The sequence below is a fragment of the Prionailurus bengalensis genome, chromosome B4, assembly GCF_016509475.1.
Source record: "Prionailurus bengalensis isolate Pbe53 chromosome B4, Fcat_Pben_1.1_paternal_pri, whole genome shotgun sequence".
Classification (NCBI taxonomy): domain Eukaryota; kingdom Metazoa; phylum Chordata; class Mammalia; order Carnivora; family Felidae; genus Prionailurus; species Prionailurus bengalensis.
Window position 1 is genome coordinate 120,385,427 of NC_057358.1, and position 20,470 is coordinate 120,405,896.

The window sequence follows — 20,470 nt, forward strand, 5'->3', positions numbered from 1 at the left end:
CGTTGAGCAGTAACAGATACAGCACCAACCTCAGACTGCCGGTTTTCAGATCCTGGGTCTGGCAATTACTGTGTAAATGTGGGAAAATCATAAAAGTCCTCTGTGCCTCCATTTTCTCATCTGTAAAATGGGAGGAATAATACTACCTATCTCATAGAGTTATTGTGAAGATTAGATCAGTTAATAGAAATAAAGTGCTCCATAAGTGTTAGGGACTATCATTACTTACCCAAATTTGTTTCCCACTACTTTCCAAAATCAACTCTTACAATAAACCATTCTTTTCAAATCATATGCTATGTCTCACCTCTGCTTTTGCATATATTGTTTCTGCAAGCTGGAATCTTCCCTTTCACTCATTCATTCATTCCAAAACAAGTACAAGACATATCTCCTCTTCCACTAGAGCCCAGTTTAGTCTCTCCCTACCTCCATGAAGCCTTCAGTGACTACCAGTAAGTCTTCACTAGTCTCTCCCTTTAAAAAAAATTTCCTTTGACCACCGGGTAATTTATTATGAGAAATGTAGCTGGAAATTAAAGATATTAGCTCTGAGTTTGAATCCTAGATCTGCCACTTGCCAGCTGAGTCATTTCCCCAGTCTATAAATCCACAGTTAGCTTTACTATGAGGATTAAGTGGCTTAATTCATATAAAGCATTTGAATAGCAAGCACCTAATAAATGTCAGCACTCATAATATATATTTGGTGTTTTGCATGTTAATCTTATTACTGTACACTGTGACTAAAGCCTTCTTAGAATAGGAATTCTGAACTCCTTTAAGTCAGGAATCATGTTTCATTACTGCTATCATAAATCCTATAATGTAAGGTGCCTGTGTGACTCAATAGGTTGAGTCCAACTCTTGATTTCAGCTCAGGTCAAGATCAAGCCCCACATTGTGCTCCGTGCTGGGTGTAGAACCTGCTGAAAATGTTCTCTCTCTCTCTCTCCCTTTGCCCCTCTCCTTACTGTGGACGTGTGAGTGCATGCACACTCTCTAAATAAATAAATACATAAATAAATAAATAAATAAATAAATAAATCCTATAACTTACAACATGGTAACAAACATCTATATTAGGTGATCTATAAGTACTTAATTTTTTGCATAATTTGAGAGTACAATTCATGACAAACTCTGAAAAAACATTTTTGATGAACAGAAATATTCAACAAATGCAAATGAACCCAAATGAAACACAGACTATTGAGAAGGGTCAAAGTAATCTGATTACTTTTTAAACATTGATAACAAGTTTTTATTAGATTAATCTTCTGAAAGGACACTTCCAATGATGTGTTTTATCTGTCCCAAATCCTTTAGATTTCTCTCGCTTTCTAAAAAATAAATACCAAAATTCTTATCCTGACATTCAAAATCATCCATGGCCTGACCTCAACCTATCCTTCTAATTTTATCTCCCATATTCTCCCTTTATAAACTCTATCAATAATTTCAGATAAATCAGACTACTTGCCTTACTCATATGTACCCTCTGCTTTTCTGCCTCATGTAACATTTATTATTTAATATGACAATACTTTCAAGGAACACAATATAAGGTTTGTCACAGGAACAAAGAGTGATTTCTTGTATGAAAGGATGCTTGAATTGTAAGATATTCAGTTCAATTTATGAGCATTAATTTCTCTCTTGCTACTATCACAATAGAGTCTTAGACTTACAAAAAAAATATTTGACCACGTTCCCCTAAACTATGTTACCTTCGTAATACTAAAATCCCTGCTATCACTACATGAAATCTGTAAGCCTGGTCTCCAAGTAAAGTGTGCAGTGCAGACCCCAGGGTGCACTAGATACTCAATGAGTTAAAAGGAAAAAAAATAGAGCTTCTATTTACACTTATTCTGTATCCTTCTTACTTGAATTTCTCTTGTAGTATATACCTAGTTTATAGCACAAATTCTTAAAATAGTAATAGATATACATCATTTATGAATACATGCAATTGGGAGATTTACTTAAAATTTGTTTGCTATGGTATGTACAACCAAGAAAAAAAAGTTTAGAAACCACTGGTTGAGAAAACTAGGGCTTTCAGAAATTTGTGGGTTTAGAAGTAGAGGAGCAGAAGTATAGTCAGTTTAGAGAAATCTTTAGGAACAAACCTAAAAACCTAAACACCACACATTATATTTATACAGGATAAATATGTCTTAATTTGTAAGCAACCTTCAAAAAAATAATTAAAAAAAAAAAGAAAAACTTGTAACCAACCTTCAAGGAAATGTTGAAATGTAATTGGTTTGTAATTTGGAGATAATATATAAGTTTTGATTTTTAAACAGGAAATTTTGTCCTGACATTAAAGTACACTGACACTACAGTAAATATTTCATTAATATAAAAATTTCATTTGGTAAAACTTGCATGTATTTACTTCAGTATATATGTAATTAATCATAATTATTCATAAGGAGTTTTACTGGAGCCAATAATACAATGGTTTAAAGAAGACAGTGCAACAAAAACAAAAACAAAAAAACAAAAAACAAAACAAAAGGAGTAAGACTAGCCATGGAGCTAGACTATACTGGGAATCAAGGGTCAGCACACAGTAAGTACTAAATGAAGTAAACATTCTCTTTATAGTCACTATACTTGGCAATGTTTTTAGTTTTCATAAATAATATGACATACTTAACACAATACACTCTTATTAGCTTTTGAAGAAAGCATGTTTCTATAACAAATTAAGTTCTAAAAGTGAGTAAAGATTTCATGTTATAATAATGCATTTCCTTTAATACCAGTACACCCTATAAATCCTACCTCTATATGACACAAAATAGGTATACAAATCTTAATTTTAAACTGATTGATGCTCTATAGTTTTTCTTGCTGTTGTGTTAATATAGAAATCCAAATGATCAGTAATCTCTAACTCATGATTTAGATTCTGAGCTTGTAGGTTGCATAAGGGATTTGAATAAGATTATAAAACTACGGAGGTCAAATTTTCCAAAATGTCTCTCTCTTACCATAACATACAGAGTGACTGGGGAACATACACACATAGCCCAGCTCTGTCTTTAATCAAGATGGGGTAGACTAAATTCATAGAGAACTTGGGGAAGAAAGACAAAAGGAAGATTTTTTTTCTTTCTTTGGAAACCAATTATCATCATGCCCAGTGAGACTTAAAGAACATAATCAAAGAAACTATGATTTCATGTATTAAGCAAGTCAACAGCAGCAAGATCATCACAAACTATCAGTGATTTATCAAAGCAGTCCTTCCCCTACACATGCAGTGAGAGTAAAATACCAATGAACATCAGGAAAAGAGCAATAGGGAATTTGACATTTGACACTGGCAGAATCTGAAGATAGGATAATGCACAAATCCCTGCCTTTTAGATACACATTGAATTGGAAAAGACAGACACATTGTCTTCCTTCCCCCCTTACTTACTACACTCTGGCTTCCATTTTTCCCAAGTTCTTCCTCTGAAATCTTGCTCAAATTATCTAAGTAGTGGTCTGATATTGTGTGGCACAAATCTTCAAAAGAATAATCCTTTTCTTGACAGAGTTTTATTTCATCCAAGAGTTTTGATAATTCTCCAGTCACAGTTTCACCTATAAGAAGACAGTAATTTTTTTCTAAGTTTTAAGAAAGGCTATTGCTAAAATTTCCTATTAACTAATAAAAATATGACTAGTATAGTGACAGAACTCATGACAAACAACATTAAGTAAATCAGAAAATATGTTGAAAACAAGGTACTGAACCATAATTAACGCAAGAATGAAAAGACTAAATTAAAAGACAAGGAGAAATCCCAATTTTACCTATTATTATTCTTTTTCAAAATAGAAATAAGTATTGAAGGTTCATTTATACATATTACATAAAAACATCTGGAATTACAATTCCTAAGGTTTCATTCATTATAACATTTAATCTTTAATAATCTTTCATATGACAGAATTCATTAACAAATTTTAAATGGTGCTGGGAGCCTACATCCTAGGTTCAATAAAAAGAAATAGAATGTATTTAGATAAATAATTATATAAGTAATAAACTAAAATTATGTTATGTGACATAAAGGAAAAACACAGAAGTAACAGATAAATAATATGCATCATCTGTCAAAACATGAATATTTTGTAGGTTGCATGCAAATATGCGTTTTTCTAATCATTCTCAGAAAGGTACTTTATACTTCTAATTTCTTCTAGGAAGAAATAAAACTCCAGCTGTTATAATCCAGATACCAATATTTTTATTCTACATTAAAAATACATTTTGGAAAACAAATCTAGTGTGAAATATCTAGTCCATGTATATATCATGACAGCAGAGATTGCTAATTTTGCTAGCTACTGTGTAACGGCCAAGAATAGGGCCTGACGAATAGAAGAGTTCAATAAACTGAAAAATGGATAAAATACAAAGTATAAGATATAAGTTACTAGGCCTCAAATTTTCAAGTGTTAGCCTTTTTGTACGTATAGAACAAATTTGGACATAAAGGTCTAGTGTTATTTCAAGGGCTTTATAATTAACTACTCACTTTTAGTCTTTTGGGAAGGAGATTCAACAGGAGATGAAATATGTATTTCTTGTGTTGTATCTTCATGTACATGTTCTTCAAGGGCTGCTGATCTTCCCACACCTTCTAAATATTCTGTGTATACAAGTTTTTGAAATTACATAGTCGAATTCATTTATTTTAAAATAACTAAACTTTATGTTTTACTTCTGGTGATCAGCTTTTCATTTATTTCCTCATATCCTAAATATATCCTAAGTTTTAAAAAAAAAACTTCAAAAAACCGAAAAAAAACTGAAAGAACTTGATGATGAGCTATTAATTTAAATCTTTTTAATTAAAATTTAAAAGATATTTTGGAAGAGACTCATAAACTCTTTTTGTGGAAACTAAATTTGACACATTCTTTCACCTGTTATAAATAAATTCACCTGTTAAAGATAAAATAACACCCTTAGTTTCCTTAAGTGTATTCTACGTGAGGATTTAAAACCATCTTAAAGATGCTTTGAATAGACTTGATACCTAAACAGGAACATCAAATTCAATGGACACCACAACCAGTTAGGTAACATGAATGAAGTTTATAATGGTGTTTACTCTTGTAAGACAAGCATAATTTCACATTAAGCTTTACTTCCACAAAGAAATAACATTCTCTCCTATTATTCCTAAAGTAATATTTCACACTCAGCCTATCTCTCATTTTTGTAACTTTGATGAAGACATAATAATATTAGAGCAGCCAAAATTTAAATATGTCACCCAGCAGTGTTCTAAGTAATATAAATTAACTCACTTAATCCTCACAAAACAATGACACACACTCTTACAATCTGTTTTAAAGATGACAACTCAAGGATCAGATTTTATTTTATTTTTTTTTTTCAACGTTTATTTATTTTTGGGACAGAGAGAGACAGAGCATGAACGGGGGAGGGGCAGAGAGAGAGGGAGACACAGAATCGGAAACAGGCTCCAGGCTCTGAGCCATCAGCCCAGAGCCCGACGCGGAGCTCGAACTCACGGACGGCGAGATCGTGACCTGGCTGAAGCCGGACGCTTAACCGACTGCGCCACCCAGGCGCCCCAGATTTTATTTTTTTTAATTTTTTTAATGTTTATTTATTTTTGAGAGACAGAGAGAGAGACAGAACATGAGCAGGGAAGGGACAGAGCGAGAGAAGGAGACACAGAATCCAAAGAAGGCTCAAGGCTCTGAGCTATCAGCACAGAGTCCAATGCAGGGCTTGAACCCATGAGCTGTGAGACCATGACCTGAGCCAAAGTCGGACGCTTAACCGACTGAGCCACCCAGGAGGCCCTCCCCCCACTTTTTTTTTAATGTTTATGTATTTTTGAGAGAGAGACAGAGAATAAGTGGGGGATCAAGCAGAAGGATTTTAATTTGGCCATGTTCATACAGCTAATAAGAGGCACAGCCAGATAAACATGGGACGAGAAAACATCTCACTCTAAGCATCTGAATGCAGGGATAAATGTCAATGAATATTCAGCCCCAATATCATGGAGAAAACAGAAAACATGTGGAGCATGATTAACCAGAAAGTAGGTGCCCCATCCAAAGTTCGACAGTAAAGTAAAATAAAAGCCTGCATTTTTTGAGAAACCAACAAAACTCTGAAGTTTTAGCTGAAACCCTACATTTGTAAATGTTGAAAGCCAATTCAATTTTTATGGAAACACAGTGTGGCCAAAAATATTTAATCTAAACAAAATCAATCTGCTATCTGCCAAAAGCATTCAGCTCACAGTGGCTAGTTTGTAGTCTCCATCTAAAGGATTAAATCAACTGATCTCTCCCCATAGTGATCTTTTACTTACACTTTATTCAGAAGGAATCTTTTTCTTAAAAACTAGTTAAGAAAGTTTGTTCTTAGAAGCACTATCAACAATAGCCAAAGTATGGAAAGATCCCAAATGTCCATCGATGGATGAATGGATAAAGAAAATGTGGTATATATATACAATGGAGTATTACTCAGCAATCAAAAAGAATGAAATCTTGCCATTGGCAACAACATGGATGGAACTGAAGGGTATTATGCTAAGTGAAATTAGTCACTCAGAGAAAGACAAAAATCATATCACTTCACTCATATGAGGACTTTAAGAGACAAAACAGATGAACATAAGGGAAGGGAAACAAAAATAATATATAAACAGGGAGGGGGACAAAACAGAAGAGACTCATAAATATGGAGAACAAACTGAGGGTTGCTGGAGGGGTTGTGGGAGGGGGGATGGGCTAAATGGGTAAGGGGCATTAAGGAATCTACTGCTGAAATCATTGCTTCACTACATGCTAACTAATTTGGATGTAAATTTTAAAAAATAAAAAATAAAGTTAAAAAAAAATACAAAAGAAAAAAAAAAGTTTGTTCTCATTCCAAACAATTGTGTCTTCATACTATCCAAACAGTTTCTACCTAAGGGCATTTCTACTAGGAAAATTCTACTAGGAAAAGAAAGAAACCTATGGAATTCTATCCTTAAATTTTTTGACCAAATGCAGTAATTATGTAAAGTGAATTCCTCCTCCAGGACACAAATAGTAATTTTATCTACTCTAAATTGGCTTTAGTGAAATAAGAATTTTTCATAAAACTTAAAATGTACCACTGGTGTGACCCAGGAATGCAAAGAATATAGATAATACATTTACATTCTAAAACCCGCCAATAATTTTAAAAATTCAAAGATGTCCCATATACCCTATCACAAGTTGGCATACGTAATGAATGTTGACCACTTAAGAGAACACAGATAGTTAACTCCTATGTAATAACACTTTCATTTAAGTTAAATCAATGCAGTAAATGTCTAGAATTATGTCATACCCTCTTTTTAGTGGACATTTATTTTGCTTTTCCCAAAAGACATAATATTCACAAGCCTCAGTTTTTTTTTTAATTTAGATACAAAAGTTCAATATGAAATATAAAGCACCTAGAAGGGGAAGAAAAAATTTTATGTACCATTCTATTTTCTTTTTTTTAGCTTTCATTCAATCTGATTTGAATTAATATGAAGAGCTACTCATGTATTTTGATTTATCTCTATAAGCATTTGACTTGTAATTAAGTTATTTATTAACGAGAAAATTGCAGGGGACTTCCTTTCCCTGACAGGTTTTGAAGATAGAGAAGACAGCATGCATGACCTCCTGTAGCACATTTTTTTTTACCCCTCTTGGCTTCTGTTGACTCCTGTATCTATGCATCACCTGCCTGACTTGGTTTTAATTCATTTATCTCTCATAGGATAAAGCTGTTCTTCAACTTCCCAACTGACATCCAAGGAAACAATCCCAGCTTCCTCCCCTATTTACACTTGCCACCAATCTGTAACAATCAGGGGATAATCACCACTGAGCAGTGTAGAAGCTAACTGGAAAGGGTAGAACAAATGTCTTTTTTTTGTTTTTTTGGTTTTTGTTTGTTTTGTTATTTTGTTGTTGTTTTTTTTAAGTAGGCTTAGCGCTAGGCATGGAGCCCAACACAGGGCTCCAACTGACACAGCCCAACTGACAACCCTAAGCTCAAGACCTAAGCTGAGATCAAGAGTCAGATGCTTAACTGATTGAGCCACTCAGGTGCCCCAATGTCTGGGTTTTTAAGGGAACATACGACATGTCAGGCCTAATCACAAAGCAAAAAGGGAAAGTATTTATTTATGTATTTATGTATTTATTTATTATTTTTGTTAATTTACATCCAAGTTAGTTAGCATATAGTGCAACAATGACTTCAGGAGTAGAATCCAGTGATTCATCCCCTACATAGACTACCCAGTGCTCATCTCAACAAGTGTCCTTCTTAATGCCCCTTGCCCATTTAGCCCATCCCCCCACCCAAAACCCCTTCAGCAACCCTCAGTTTGTTCTCTATATTTAAGAATCTCTTATGGTTTGTCCCCTTCCCTGTTTTATATTATTTTTGCTTCTCTTCCCTATGTTCATCTGTTTTATATCTTAAATTCAACATATGAGCGAAGTCATATGATATTTGTCTTTCTCTAATTTCGCTTAGCTTAATACACTCTAGTTCCCTCCATGTTGCAAATGGCAAGATTTCATTCTTTTTGATTGCCGAGTAACGCTCCATTGGGTGTGTGTGTGTGTGTGTGTGTGTGTATGTATATAATCATATCTTCTTTATCCACTCATTTGTTGAGCCCAAATGTCCCAAAAGGGAATGTATTTAAATCTAAATCCCATTAAAAGTCTTAGATCAAGTAAGGAAGTATACAATCCTACAATGAAAAAGTAGTACCTACATGGTTGTCAAACCTTCAAGACACCTAATGCTGCACTAACTATACAGTTACTTAATGACCTTTATCAAAAACAAAGCCTGGCAAGACCAAATCATCTTGTACTCCTGGATTAGGGAGGAAACAATCTGTATTCTTCCAGTTAAGTACAATTTTTGTTGTTAACCCAATATTTATGTACTAGTTCTACCACCTAGAATAGGTTATATATCAGCCTCTTGGGGCTTTAGTTCCCCTCATGTGCAAGAAGGAGAATAATGATATCAGACATACCTATCTCACAAAGTTATAGAAAACAGGCAAAATAATAAAAAAAAAAATAACTGCAAATTCGTAAAGCATTATTCAAGTGTAAGATAATACTTAATCATCATCACCCTATAGGCTTATTATCTTCAAGTTCATAACTACATATTTGCTATATGGATTTAAAAAACCCTTTTAATAGCAAATGAGTGAAAAACCACTTTAGCTTTTCTTAAAATACTGATTAGTTTAAAACAGAAATAAAACATTAAGAAGTATTATTATTTAGTTTAAGAGTTACCAGAAAAAAATGTAAATAAGTTAACTCAAAAGTAAACATTAACTCAAAAACTCAAGAGAAAACTATGGTAGATTTAATTTAATCTTAACTTTAAGGCAAACTCATCCATCATTCAATATTGTTTACCTTGTAAGAGTGTTGCAATCTGGAGAGATTTCTGAGATGGATGTTCTTTCAGAATGTCTAAGACAGTTCTACCTAGGCTATCCTTTATGTTGGCATCAATTCCTGAAAGAAAAAGAAAAATCCACTAGATGTACACCACTGAAGTGTCATCAGAAGATACTGTCAACATATAACTGTTCTAGTATCATCATATACAGATCAAGCACTGAAAGTGATTTTTAGAAAAAATTAAAACCCTAGACACACACACACACACACACACACACACACACACACACGATTTTAGTAAGAAAGAAGGTGGAGGGGTGCCTGGGTGGCTCAGTCCGTTAAGCGTCTGACTTTGGCTCAAGTCATGATGTCACAAATCGTGGGTTCGAGCCCTGCATCAGGCTGTGCTGACAGTTCAGAGCCTGGAGCCTGCTGGATTCTGTCTCCCTCTCTCTCTGCCCCTCCCCTGCTCATTTTCTGTCGCTCTCTGTCTCTCAAAAATAGATAAACGTTAAAAAAAAATTTTTAAAAAGAAAGAAAGAAATAAGGTGGAGGTCTACTGCTACCAAAGAGAAGGAACACTCTTGACAATGAATTAAGTCTTAAAGGGCACTGACCCAATCATTAAGATTGGTGTGTGTTTGTTTGTTTTTTAATTATTTTGAGAGACAGAGAGAGTACACATGCAAGCAGGGGAGGGGCAGAGAGAAAGAGAGAGAGAGAACCCCAAGCAGGCTCCGCACTACACTGTCAGCACAGAGCCCGACATGGGGCTCACAAACCATGAAATCATGACGACCTGAGCTTAAATCAAGTGTCAGACACTTAACCGAATGAGATACCCAGGCGCCCCAGACTGTTTTTTAGAATTATAACCAGTTTGGATTATAGCTATTTAAATGATACACTATCAAGCTGAAAAATATTATTGATTTAGAACATGAATTCCTAAAGTATAATGGTCCTGTGATATATATATTCTGTGTAATTTGGTAAAAACATTTTAAATAATGATGTATCATGTGCATAATATAACAACAGTCTTAGAATACTTAAGTATTCACAAAAGTTGAAAAATCATGATTATTTTGAACTATTGTCCAAATACTATTTGTCCAGCTACAAAGTCAAATATCTCATATTTATTTATGTAAGATTATACTCAATGTAAACAACATTCAATCATCTACCTGGTGAGCAAACTTCTTGTTCTGTAATTAAAACACCTTTGAAATTATTTTCATTCTAAAAATATTTATTGTACTAAAGAACTTATTTTCATGTAACAAATAACTTTCAATGACCCCCAAAAAAGTTTATAAACTTTCTAAACATCTAACTGCAAACAAAGCCAGTTTTCAGAATCCGGCTTCAAATGTTAGGTCATCATAATAAGATTATTAAGTATTTGCTTAAATTTGTGTAGAAATGTGTGACCAGCACATATGTAATTGGTTGCTTATAACACATTTATTATATCACCGTGTTACATGTCCAAATTAAATGTACATGAAATTTTCACTCAGTATAACTACAACCAAAATGTCACAGTCAGCTAATGTTTTCCATTTTTTTACAGCAGAAAATAAATACATTAAATGTAGTCTGTAGCACAAAAGACTCACATCAATAGTTTCCAAGTATGAATTTGTACCCATGCTTTTTGATCCTAAAAAAATCCAAACTCAGTTCCAATTTTATTTCACTTTATTCATAATATACATATGAAGACAAATAAGCCTCTTTGTTATTCCTTCAAAGCACTCCCTCTAAAACATTCCCTTAAATCATTGCAGCTTACAAACAATAGCTACTCAGTTGATGAAATAACAAGGTAAATATGCCTTAAAGATAGGGAACACTATTAATCACAGTTCCCAATATAATAATCTAGGGAAATACTATGTTTTCGATAAACCGAGCAATTGTCATGATTTCATAAGGATCAGTTCCTCTCTCTTGTAGAAGGCAGAGAATTATTATTCCTTTTGGTAATTTCTCTAGTATATTTCAATGTGATTTCAATGTATACAATTGTAATTTCTAAAAGCTTTTTACTGACCAGTCTATTGAGTAAAGGAAGGTGCACATTTATATCAATTTTATCTAAACATTGAGGCTCAATTCTATGTGATATGAATATGCAATTGCAATGTGAAGTAAAGGTAAAAAGTAAGGGTGATTATGAAAGAACTGTGCCATTTCCCTTTGTCTACTCCTGAAATACAAATTGTATTTGGCAGAAAAAGCTCCATGGAGAATCACAATAGTTACCTGTTTCTAACAGAACTCTCACAACATCCACCTTTCCAAACAAAGCTGCTTCATGAAGTGCACTCCCCTTTTCTGTCTGGAAAAAAAAAAAAGAAGAAGAAGAAAAGTAAAAAGAAAAAGGAAAAAGAGAAAGAAGCACAGTTGCATTAGGAATGCTTACAAGTTAAAAAAAATCCTGTGACTTTATGTATTTGTACATATTCTCTGTAATCTAAGCACACCCTGACAGAAAGGTACTATGGAATAAAAGAAGAAATTCTAAGAACAAAATCCAATGCAGGTCCTCCTGCATACGTGTATGTGTGTTAAACTGAATAATGTCATTATGGCAATTCTGTCTCCTTGTACTAAAACTGATCTCTACTGTGGGATTCTAATCTCAGTTCAAAGTAAAAATATCATTATAAAATAATATATAATGTAAAAGCTTTGTTAATCAATAAAATCCTATTGCACAATTAACCCACTCTAAAATGATTTACAAATGCATTACTAAGGAGACTGGGAATCAATGTGATCTAAATTTATCTTCAAAAAAAGCATGACTGCAATATATCTGAATTATAGTTTGACTGTCATGATAGGTACAGACACTAATAAAAAATGGAAATAAAAATAATTTATAAATATTTTATAAAACTGTACAAAAGGAAAAATAAACTACGGAAATGCATTCAGCTCCTTAAGAAATAATCTCAATATGGGGTACAAATACATTATTTTTTGACTCTCTGAAAAATACCCTTTGAAATAATCTAATTCTTTTCACTCTCATTGTGTTTCCCAAGCAATTTTCTGATTACTAATTTTATTTCCTTCCACTCTTAAAAAAATTTGGACTTGGGGTGCCTGGGTGGCGCAGTCGGTTAAGCGTCCGACTTCAGCCAGGTCACGATCTCGCGGTCCGTGAGTTCGAGCCCCGCGTCGGGCTCTGGGCTGATGGCTCAGAGCCTGGAGCCTGTTTCCGATTCTGTGTCTCCCTCTCTCTCTGCCCCTCCCCCGTTCATGCTCTGTCTCTCTCTGTCCCAAAAATAAATAAAACGTTGAAAAAAAAAAATTAAAAAAAAAAATAAAAAAAATAAAAAAAATAAAAATTTGGACTTTATGTTAGAAAAACTCTTCCTGGAATAGCATACCTTAAATATTCTGAAAAACTAAACTACATTTTAAATACAGGGAAGAAAAGGAAAAATAACGGAATTCCTCAGAGCCTGGGGAAGGGAAGTGGGGACAGAAACTAGGAACCCAGGGCTTTAGTACTGGAGCAGGAAACTGTTCCAGGCAAACCGCCAATCCATGGCAGACTAGTGCCTGGGCTTTAACCAGCTACTCAAGGTGCGAGAGGGCAGGAGACAAAGAAGCCCAAGAAAGCTGAGAGATAGATCAAGGGCTCCTGCAAAAATCTAAAACCTCTGGAGGGCACATTGTTGGTTCAATGGGAGAGCATGCAACTCTTTATCTTGAGGTCATGAATTCCAGCCTCATGTTGGGCACAGAGATTACTTTAAAAAAATAAAACCTAAAATCTGTAAAGGACAACATCCTTAGTTAAAAAAAAATAATAAATGTGTCGCACAGACGGAGAAATTAAAAATTCCTATCTAGATCATAGTTCTAAGTGGAGTACAGTAGTAGCAAAAATAACACCCTCCCCCTAAGAATTTCTAACCACAGTTCTGCCCTCACATGGTCTTGGGATCAAAATTACACAATCTCTGTGCTCCCCTAACCCTCCAATCCTGAGTGAAAAATGTAGAATTAAGTGATCCTGGGTCTGTAGTACCAAGGCAAATATAAATGCTTATTAGCAGAAACAGATACAAATCCATTGTGAAAATAATACACTTTAAACTCAGGCCTCTGAGAGTTCCAACAGATCAAGCTCTAAGAAACACAAATTCAAAATCAGAAATCACTGAACATTAAAGAAAACAAGCCATGAGCAAGAATAAAAGAATAAAACCTATAAAAACTTCACATGTTATGTGATGGTCAGCTACAGAATATAAAAAATATATATGATCCATGAAAAGAAGATATCAAATATAACTAAAGAACAAGAGGAGTATTAAAACTGGCCAGATCTGAAATGAACTAAATAGCACTTCTAAAAATGGAAAACATAATATTTTAAATAGAAAGGTTTAATAACAGATAAGATACAGCTGGGAAAAAAAGTACTGAACTGGATGGTGGATTTTTTTTAAGTACATAATGCAATTCAAAGAAACATGAGATGGAAAATGTAAAACATTGAATAGAGTAAGAGTTCTAGAAGAAGAGGACAGGAATAAGTAATTCAATGACTAAAGACTTTCCAGAATTAATGAGATACTAATATTCAATTCTGGGAATACCAAGCAAGGTTAAGTGAGAAGAATACATTGTGAATATATTACAGCAAACTACAGAACACCTAAGATAATGAGAATACCTTAAAAACATCCTAAGAGAAAAAACTGTCTAAAAATAAAAATTAGATCAACAGCTGGCTTCTCCACAAAAACAATAAAACCAGAAAAAAGTATAATATCTTCATGTGTCAAGAGAAAATAACTACCAATCTAGCATTCTATAGCCAGCCAAACTATCTTCAAAGAATGAGAGCAAAATAAAGACATTTTCAAACAGTGGTTACTACAGATCCTTAAAAAGAGAATTTCCATGAATTTAATTCAGAAGGACTAGAGGTCCAAGAAGTAATGTTGAATAGAGAATGATTAAGAGAAGGCTAAGTCTAATATTTAAAAATATAACACTAGGAGCACCTGGGTGGCTCAGTCAGTTAAGTGGCTGACTCTGGCTCAGGTCACGATCTCACCACTTGTGGGTTCAAGCCCCACTTCAGGTTCTGCACTGACAGCTCAGAGGCTGGAGCCTGCTTCAGATTCTGTGTCTCCCTCTCTCTCTGCCTTCCCCAACTCACACCATGTCTCTCTCTGTTTTTCAAAAATAAAATGTTAAAAAAACATTTTAAGGGGCGCCTGGGTGGCGCAGTCGGTTAAGCGTCCGGCTTCAGCCAGGTCACGATCTCGCGGTCCGTGAGTTCGAGCCCCACGTCAGGCTCTGGGCTGATGGCTCGGAGCCTGGAGCCTGTTTCCGATTCTGTGTCTCCCTCTCTCTCTGCCCCTCCCCCATTCATGCTCTGTCTCTGTCCCAAAAATAAATAAACGTTAAAAAAAAAAAAAACATTTTAAGAAAATAAAAATATAACAATAATGTCTACTTTTTTTGTACTAATTTGGTTTCCTAGATACTCTGATACAGTAGAGTGGGCACTGTAGGCACTGAAATGGACTATTCTAGGAAATGAAATTATGTAAACTTCACTATAAATAAACAATTCTTCAGGAGGAAGCAGATGTAAAAGACCTGGGTTCCAGTGACAGTTTAGCTTTCAGTTGCTATATAACTTTAGGGAAATCACTTAATATCTTCGAAAATTCATATAGCTTGTAAATAAAGAAAGTATTAAAAACTAGATAGGGTTATTGAGAATGCTAAACAAGATAAACAACAAATAAGACTTAAAAAGCATTTTATTTACTTATAAAATAATGAGTATTATCATTGCTGTTAAAAATGCAATTAGAAAACTTTTTAAAAGTCTCAATGATTTTAATATTTTAAAATTATACATATATATATATATATATATATATATATATATATAGTGTGTGTGTGTGTGTGTATTGTGCATAGATAGATAATCTCCTTTACATTATTCCAAGAAAAAAAGGTTATGTTAAATAGAACTAGTATTTTTATACAATAGATAAGGAGACCCTGACTCCTTGAATAAAACTAGAAAAGGTTAGCAGATGATAAACATATTTTTAGCGTGAAAAAAAAATTAATCAATTTTTCCAAATCCAAGGTTATTAGCTTCTTTGTAATTAGTAAGAGAACATGAGAACTGTCAAAATGGAATGGGTTGTCCTCATAAATTTAAGGTAAACAGTGATATCAGGAACCATTTCCTGGTATCACATTTAATCATAAACAGTATGAAATTTAAATATGTCACATCTATGAACTTTTCCTTATCAAAATACAGGTTAATTGCAGAATATTCTCCAGTTTACCACACCCTACCTTGAGTCTGCGTCTATCACCCTCATTCAAATTAGTACCATTCTCAGTGCTCTATTCCAAATCTATAATCCATAACTCACCAAATCTTGAAAAACTGTATTTTCATGAAATAATATTTAGTCCAAAACATGTGCTAAGCAAGTGGAATACAAAGAAATAACAAAGAAATAGCACCGAAATAGGTGAACCCAAATCCTCTCAACCCCAGGATTTTGGTACTGCTTTTCTCATGGATTATATTTCTCCATTTTTTGAATTAATCATTTAAAATAAGCATAATTTCCAGGGCTCTTGGGTGGCTCGGTTGATTGAGCATCTGACTCTTGACTTCAGGTTGGGTCATGGTCCCAGGGTTGTGAGATTAACCCCACGTCGGCTCTGCGCTAAGTGTGGAGCCTGCTTGAGATTCTCTCTCTCTCTTCGACTGAGCCTCTCCCCTCCTTGCATGCATTCTCCTTCTCTCTCAAAAAATAAAATAAGGGGCGCCTGGGTGGCGCAGTCGGTTAAGCGTCCGACTTCAGCCAGGTCACGATCTCGCGGTCTGTGAGTTTGAGCCCCGCGTCATGCTCTGGGCTGATGGCTCGGAGCCTGGAGCCTGCTTCCGATTCTGTGTCTCCCTCTCTCTCTGCCCCTCCCCCGTTCATGCTCTGTCTCTCTCTGTCTCAAAAATAAAAAAAAAAAAATTAAAAAAAAAATTAAAAAAAATAAAATAAAATAAAATAAAATAATGAAATTAAATAAAGCGAAATAAAATAAAATTTCCAAGATAGATAAAACAGATAGTTATGTGGTTGATAATACAGTAACACTTAAAAATTTATCCAGTAATGAGCTATGAAGCACTCATATCTCAGCACTGCTAAAGAAAAATCCCTCTGAACACAAGTTATAATGAAAACAGCTAAGACAGAAAATAAAATGATATACATAGTAATGTCAATAGTTGAATTGCTGATGAAGGCAAAAGAAATTAGCTTATTGATTTGAAATGTCTATTAAGGCCAAATCTCAGTAGCACCAAAGCTGAAAAAACAAGATAAGGGATAGGAAAGGGTGAAACCATGTTTTAAGTCCAGAGTTTTTCTTTCCTTTTTGTTTTTAGCCCTATGTATTCCTGTGGCTTCTGTGGGAACTTCAATCACACATATAAAGAGATCTTATACAGAATTTCAAGGTGTTTTAAAATGGTTTCTTGGGTTATGTATTCCACCAGACTGCCAAAACAGCAGATAGAAAAGAGATGTAGAGATGTCAGAGTTTGTCTGCACTGGTTCCCCCTTCTGAATTTAACACTCTAACATAGTCCTCCTGAGCTTACAAAAGAGAGTGACCAGATAAAGGAAGACCAGTTCTTTATTAAAGGAGAAAACAGAACAAAGATGACAAGTTATAAAGACTGTGTGATGATCAGTAGAGAAAATAGCACAGGTACCAGTGGAGATGAAAACTATGAGAAGCAAGACCCATAACTATTGTAAGAAAGAACCTGTGAATAAAGATAACTTCAACGGAGATAACGAAAAGCCAACTAGAATGGCATTTAACTCGGCAGTAACAACCACAGGCACCCTGGCTAGTACAATTAGCCCTATGGGCATCTCTTAGGATAAAAGAATTTAAAAGATAAGAACATCCTAGCCTTTATAAATACAGTAAGACCTTGGATTGCAAGTAACTTGTTCTGTGAATGTTCCACAAGACAAGCAAACATTTCGAATAATTTTTAATTTAACAAACGATGTCTTGTAATACTAGTAATTAAGTGATGCCAAATGGCATATGATCACAACTGAGCCAATAGTTCTTCTCTCTGTCTTGCTGCAGACTCTGGGTGATCATCTCCCAAGCTCAGATGCTTGGTCTCAGGCCATGATGTTTGGCAGAAATCAATGATTTTTCAGAACGTTGGAAGATGCCCACAACTAGCACTAGTATTTTTTGTCACTTCAAAGCACTGACGGACGGTCCTTCACTTTTCCATACAAGAATAAGTTTAAGAAGGCTCTGCTTCATTCTAGGTCAGGCTGCCTACAGACATAGACCCTTTCCTCTGTTGCCTTATTGCCAGTTACATTAAATACAGTGTATGACAAGAGTTTATTAATACTGTACTGTAGTCACCATCCAAGGGAGCATATACAATGGCCATGCAGAAAAAGGTTGAAAAGACAGGCAGTAAGAAGGAGATGATTACAGTGGAAGTGAAGACGGAAGTCATCGAGAAGTATAAATCAGGTATGTGAATGGCTGAAATTGCAAGATTTTATAAGTCTACATCTGCATCTCATCTGCAGAGCAGGAGGACAAAAAGGTGGAGCAATCCCACACTTCAAATGAGATTAGGGACATGTGTGAAACGTGGGAAACAATGCAAAATTTTGTAGGAAAGCACCACCCAAATAAGGCTGTAGCAATGAGTGATGAATCTATTTCACAACAGCGCAATTCACATTTCTGCTAAATCCTCAAAAGGAAGCAAAAGCAAGTGTCACTGGATAAGTTCCCTGTTAAAGTTGCATGAAAAGAAAAAGACTTATTTCACTGAGCCAACAGATAGAAGTGATTCCACTAGGGACAGTGAAAGTTATCCTACCCAATAACCCTCCTTTCTTGTCTCCCTCACACCAGCCATAAAGGTTTTCAAAGGTAAATGCAGGTTAATTTGGTTATTTTTCTTTATATTTTGTATTTTCTTTATTATTTTGTAATATGTTACAGAACTAATCATTTTCATATGAATATTTTTAGGTTGTGGAACAAATCATCTGAGTTTCCATTATTTCTTATGGGGAAATTTGCTTTGATATACAAGTGCTTTGGATTACAAGCACATTTCCAGAACAAATTATCCTCACAAGGCAAGGTTTTACTGCACATGATTTCAGAGGAACCTGGGAAGAAACTGTTCTTTTGTATCCTGCATTAGCTAGACTATAGCTAGAATACAGTGTTCAACTGTAGGTAATAAACTTTTACAGGAACGTTGGCAGATTGAAATGTACCCAGAGAAGAGGGTCCCAAATGACAAAAGACAGAAAAACATCATGTGAAGAATAGCTGAAGGTTATAAGAAAGTTCAGATTGAGGAGGGGGGTGGCATAAGAGAAATGTGTCTTCAAATAATTCAGAAATAATGTACCTCCTATTCAAAGGCAGACTTTTCCTATTTAACGTAAGGTAATTCCAGCCTCTGTCTTTACCTGTCCTTTCTTCTGTTACCCTCCTTACAGCTAATCCTCTACTTTGCTCTTATCTATCACGTCCTGCCACTTCTTGAATTTCATGAAGTATCTTCACCCTTTCTCTTGCGTCTTCAATTTCAGTCTCTTCTTTGGATCCTTGCACTCTACATAAAAATACACACTTTTCCACAACCTGGCAATAAAACAGCCAACCAAAGAAATTTCCTGTGAACTGCTATAACTTTGAGTTCCTCTCCCATATCTCACTGTTCTTTACTCCATACCTTTATAGAGTCATCTTCCCTTCTGTAGGCACAATTTCTATTCTGTTACTACTATATTCTCTGGCACATAGTAGGCAATGCCTGGCACAAAGCAGGCACCCCATAAATACATGGTAAATGACTGATTATATGTAACTGTACTATCCTGCACCCCTCTTATAATGTTTTCTTTTTCCAGAAATTCTCTGAGTATTCATTCAACTTCTCTCTATGTATATTCTCTTTCTTATAAACCATCTTGGGCTAGGACCAATTAAGTGGCACATCCTAAGAGAGACATCCCCATGCCTTCCTTCAAAATCATAGCAACTAGTGTATTTCCTTTATGGCACTAATACAACTGGCAATTTTCATTTATAGTTTTAGTTCCTGTTTTCTCTACTAATCCTTCAACTCCATGAGGACAGGGAACAAATTGTCTTGTTTATGTAGCATAGTGCCTAGTAGCCTGGCCTGAGATTGCTGGTGGGAATATGGTGTCCCAATAGGGAAGATGGATTTTCAGTTAAAGGGAAGGAAAAGAAGCTGCTTGAGTGGTGAGTCAGTAGGTCAGGGAAGGCTTCCCTGGTAAGGTAACATTTGACCAGACACCTGAAGAAAGCACAGGTAGAAGTCATGTGGGTTAGTAAAGCAAAGGCCTTGAGGCAGAAGCTTATCTGGTATGTTCCAGCAAGAGCAACAATACCACTAGGGCTAAGCTAAGTGAAAAAATGGCAAAGGATAGTTAGAGGTGGCTTCAAAAAGGCAGTGGAACTAAGTTGTATAAGACACCTGTCAGCCACTGTGAGGAATTTGGCTTCTGCTCCGAGTGAGATGGAAAGCCACTGGAGGTTTTTTGAGCAGTAAAGTGATATAATCTGGTTTAGTTTAATGGCTGCTTTGTTAAAAACAGATTGAAAAGAATCTGTTACGGGCTGAATGTTTGTGTCCACCCCTTACCCCCAAATTCATATGTTGAACCTTTAACCCACAGTGCAACTGTATTTGAAAACAGGGCATTTCTGGAAGTAATTAACGTTAAATGAGGTCATAAGGGTAGGAACCTTTCTCACGGGATTTGTGTCCTTATAAGAGTTGGACACACCAGAGCTCTCTCGCTCGCTCGCTCGCTCTCTGCACAAAAGACCATTTGAGGACACAACAAGAAGG

General features: G+C 35.1%; 1 protein-coding gene across 13 annotated transcripts in view; it reads right to left on the reverse strand.

Moving 5' to 3' along the window:
* ANKS1B (ankyrin repeat and sterile alpha motif domain containing 1B) overlaps positions 1-20,470 on the reverse strand; it is a 1,096,782-nt gene that overhangs the window by 886,927 nt on the left and 189,385 nt on the right. For all 13 annotated transcript variants that reach the window (XM_043562285.1, XM_043562284.1, XM_043562283.1 and 10 more), the window contains exons 5-8: positions 11,761-11,836; positions 9,499-9,600; positions 4,551-4,664; positions 3,443-3,609 (exon numbers count right to left, since the gene is read on the reverse strand). In XM_043562285.1, coding sequence (XP_043418220.1) covers positions 3,443-3,609; positions 4,551-4,664; positions 9,499-9,600; positions 11,761-11,836 — 459 coding nt within the window. The remainder of the gene's footprint in view (positions 1-3,442; positions 3,610-4,550; positions 4,665-9,498; positions 9,601-11,760; positions 11,837-20,470) is intronic.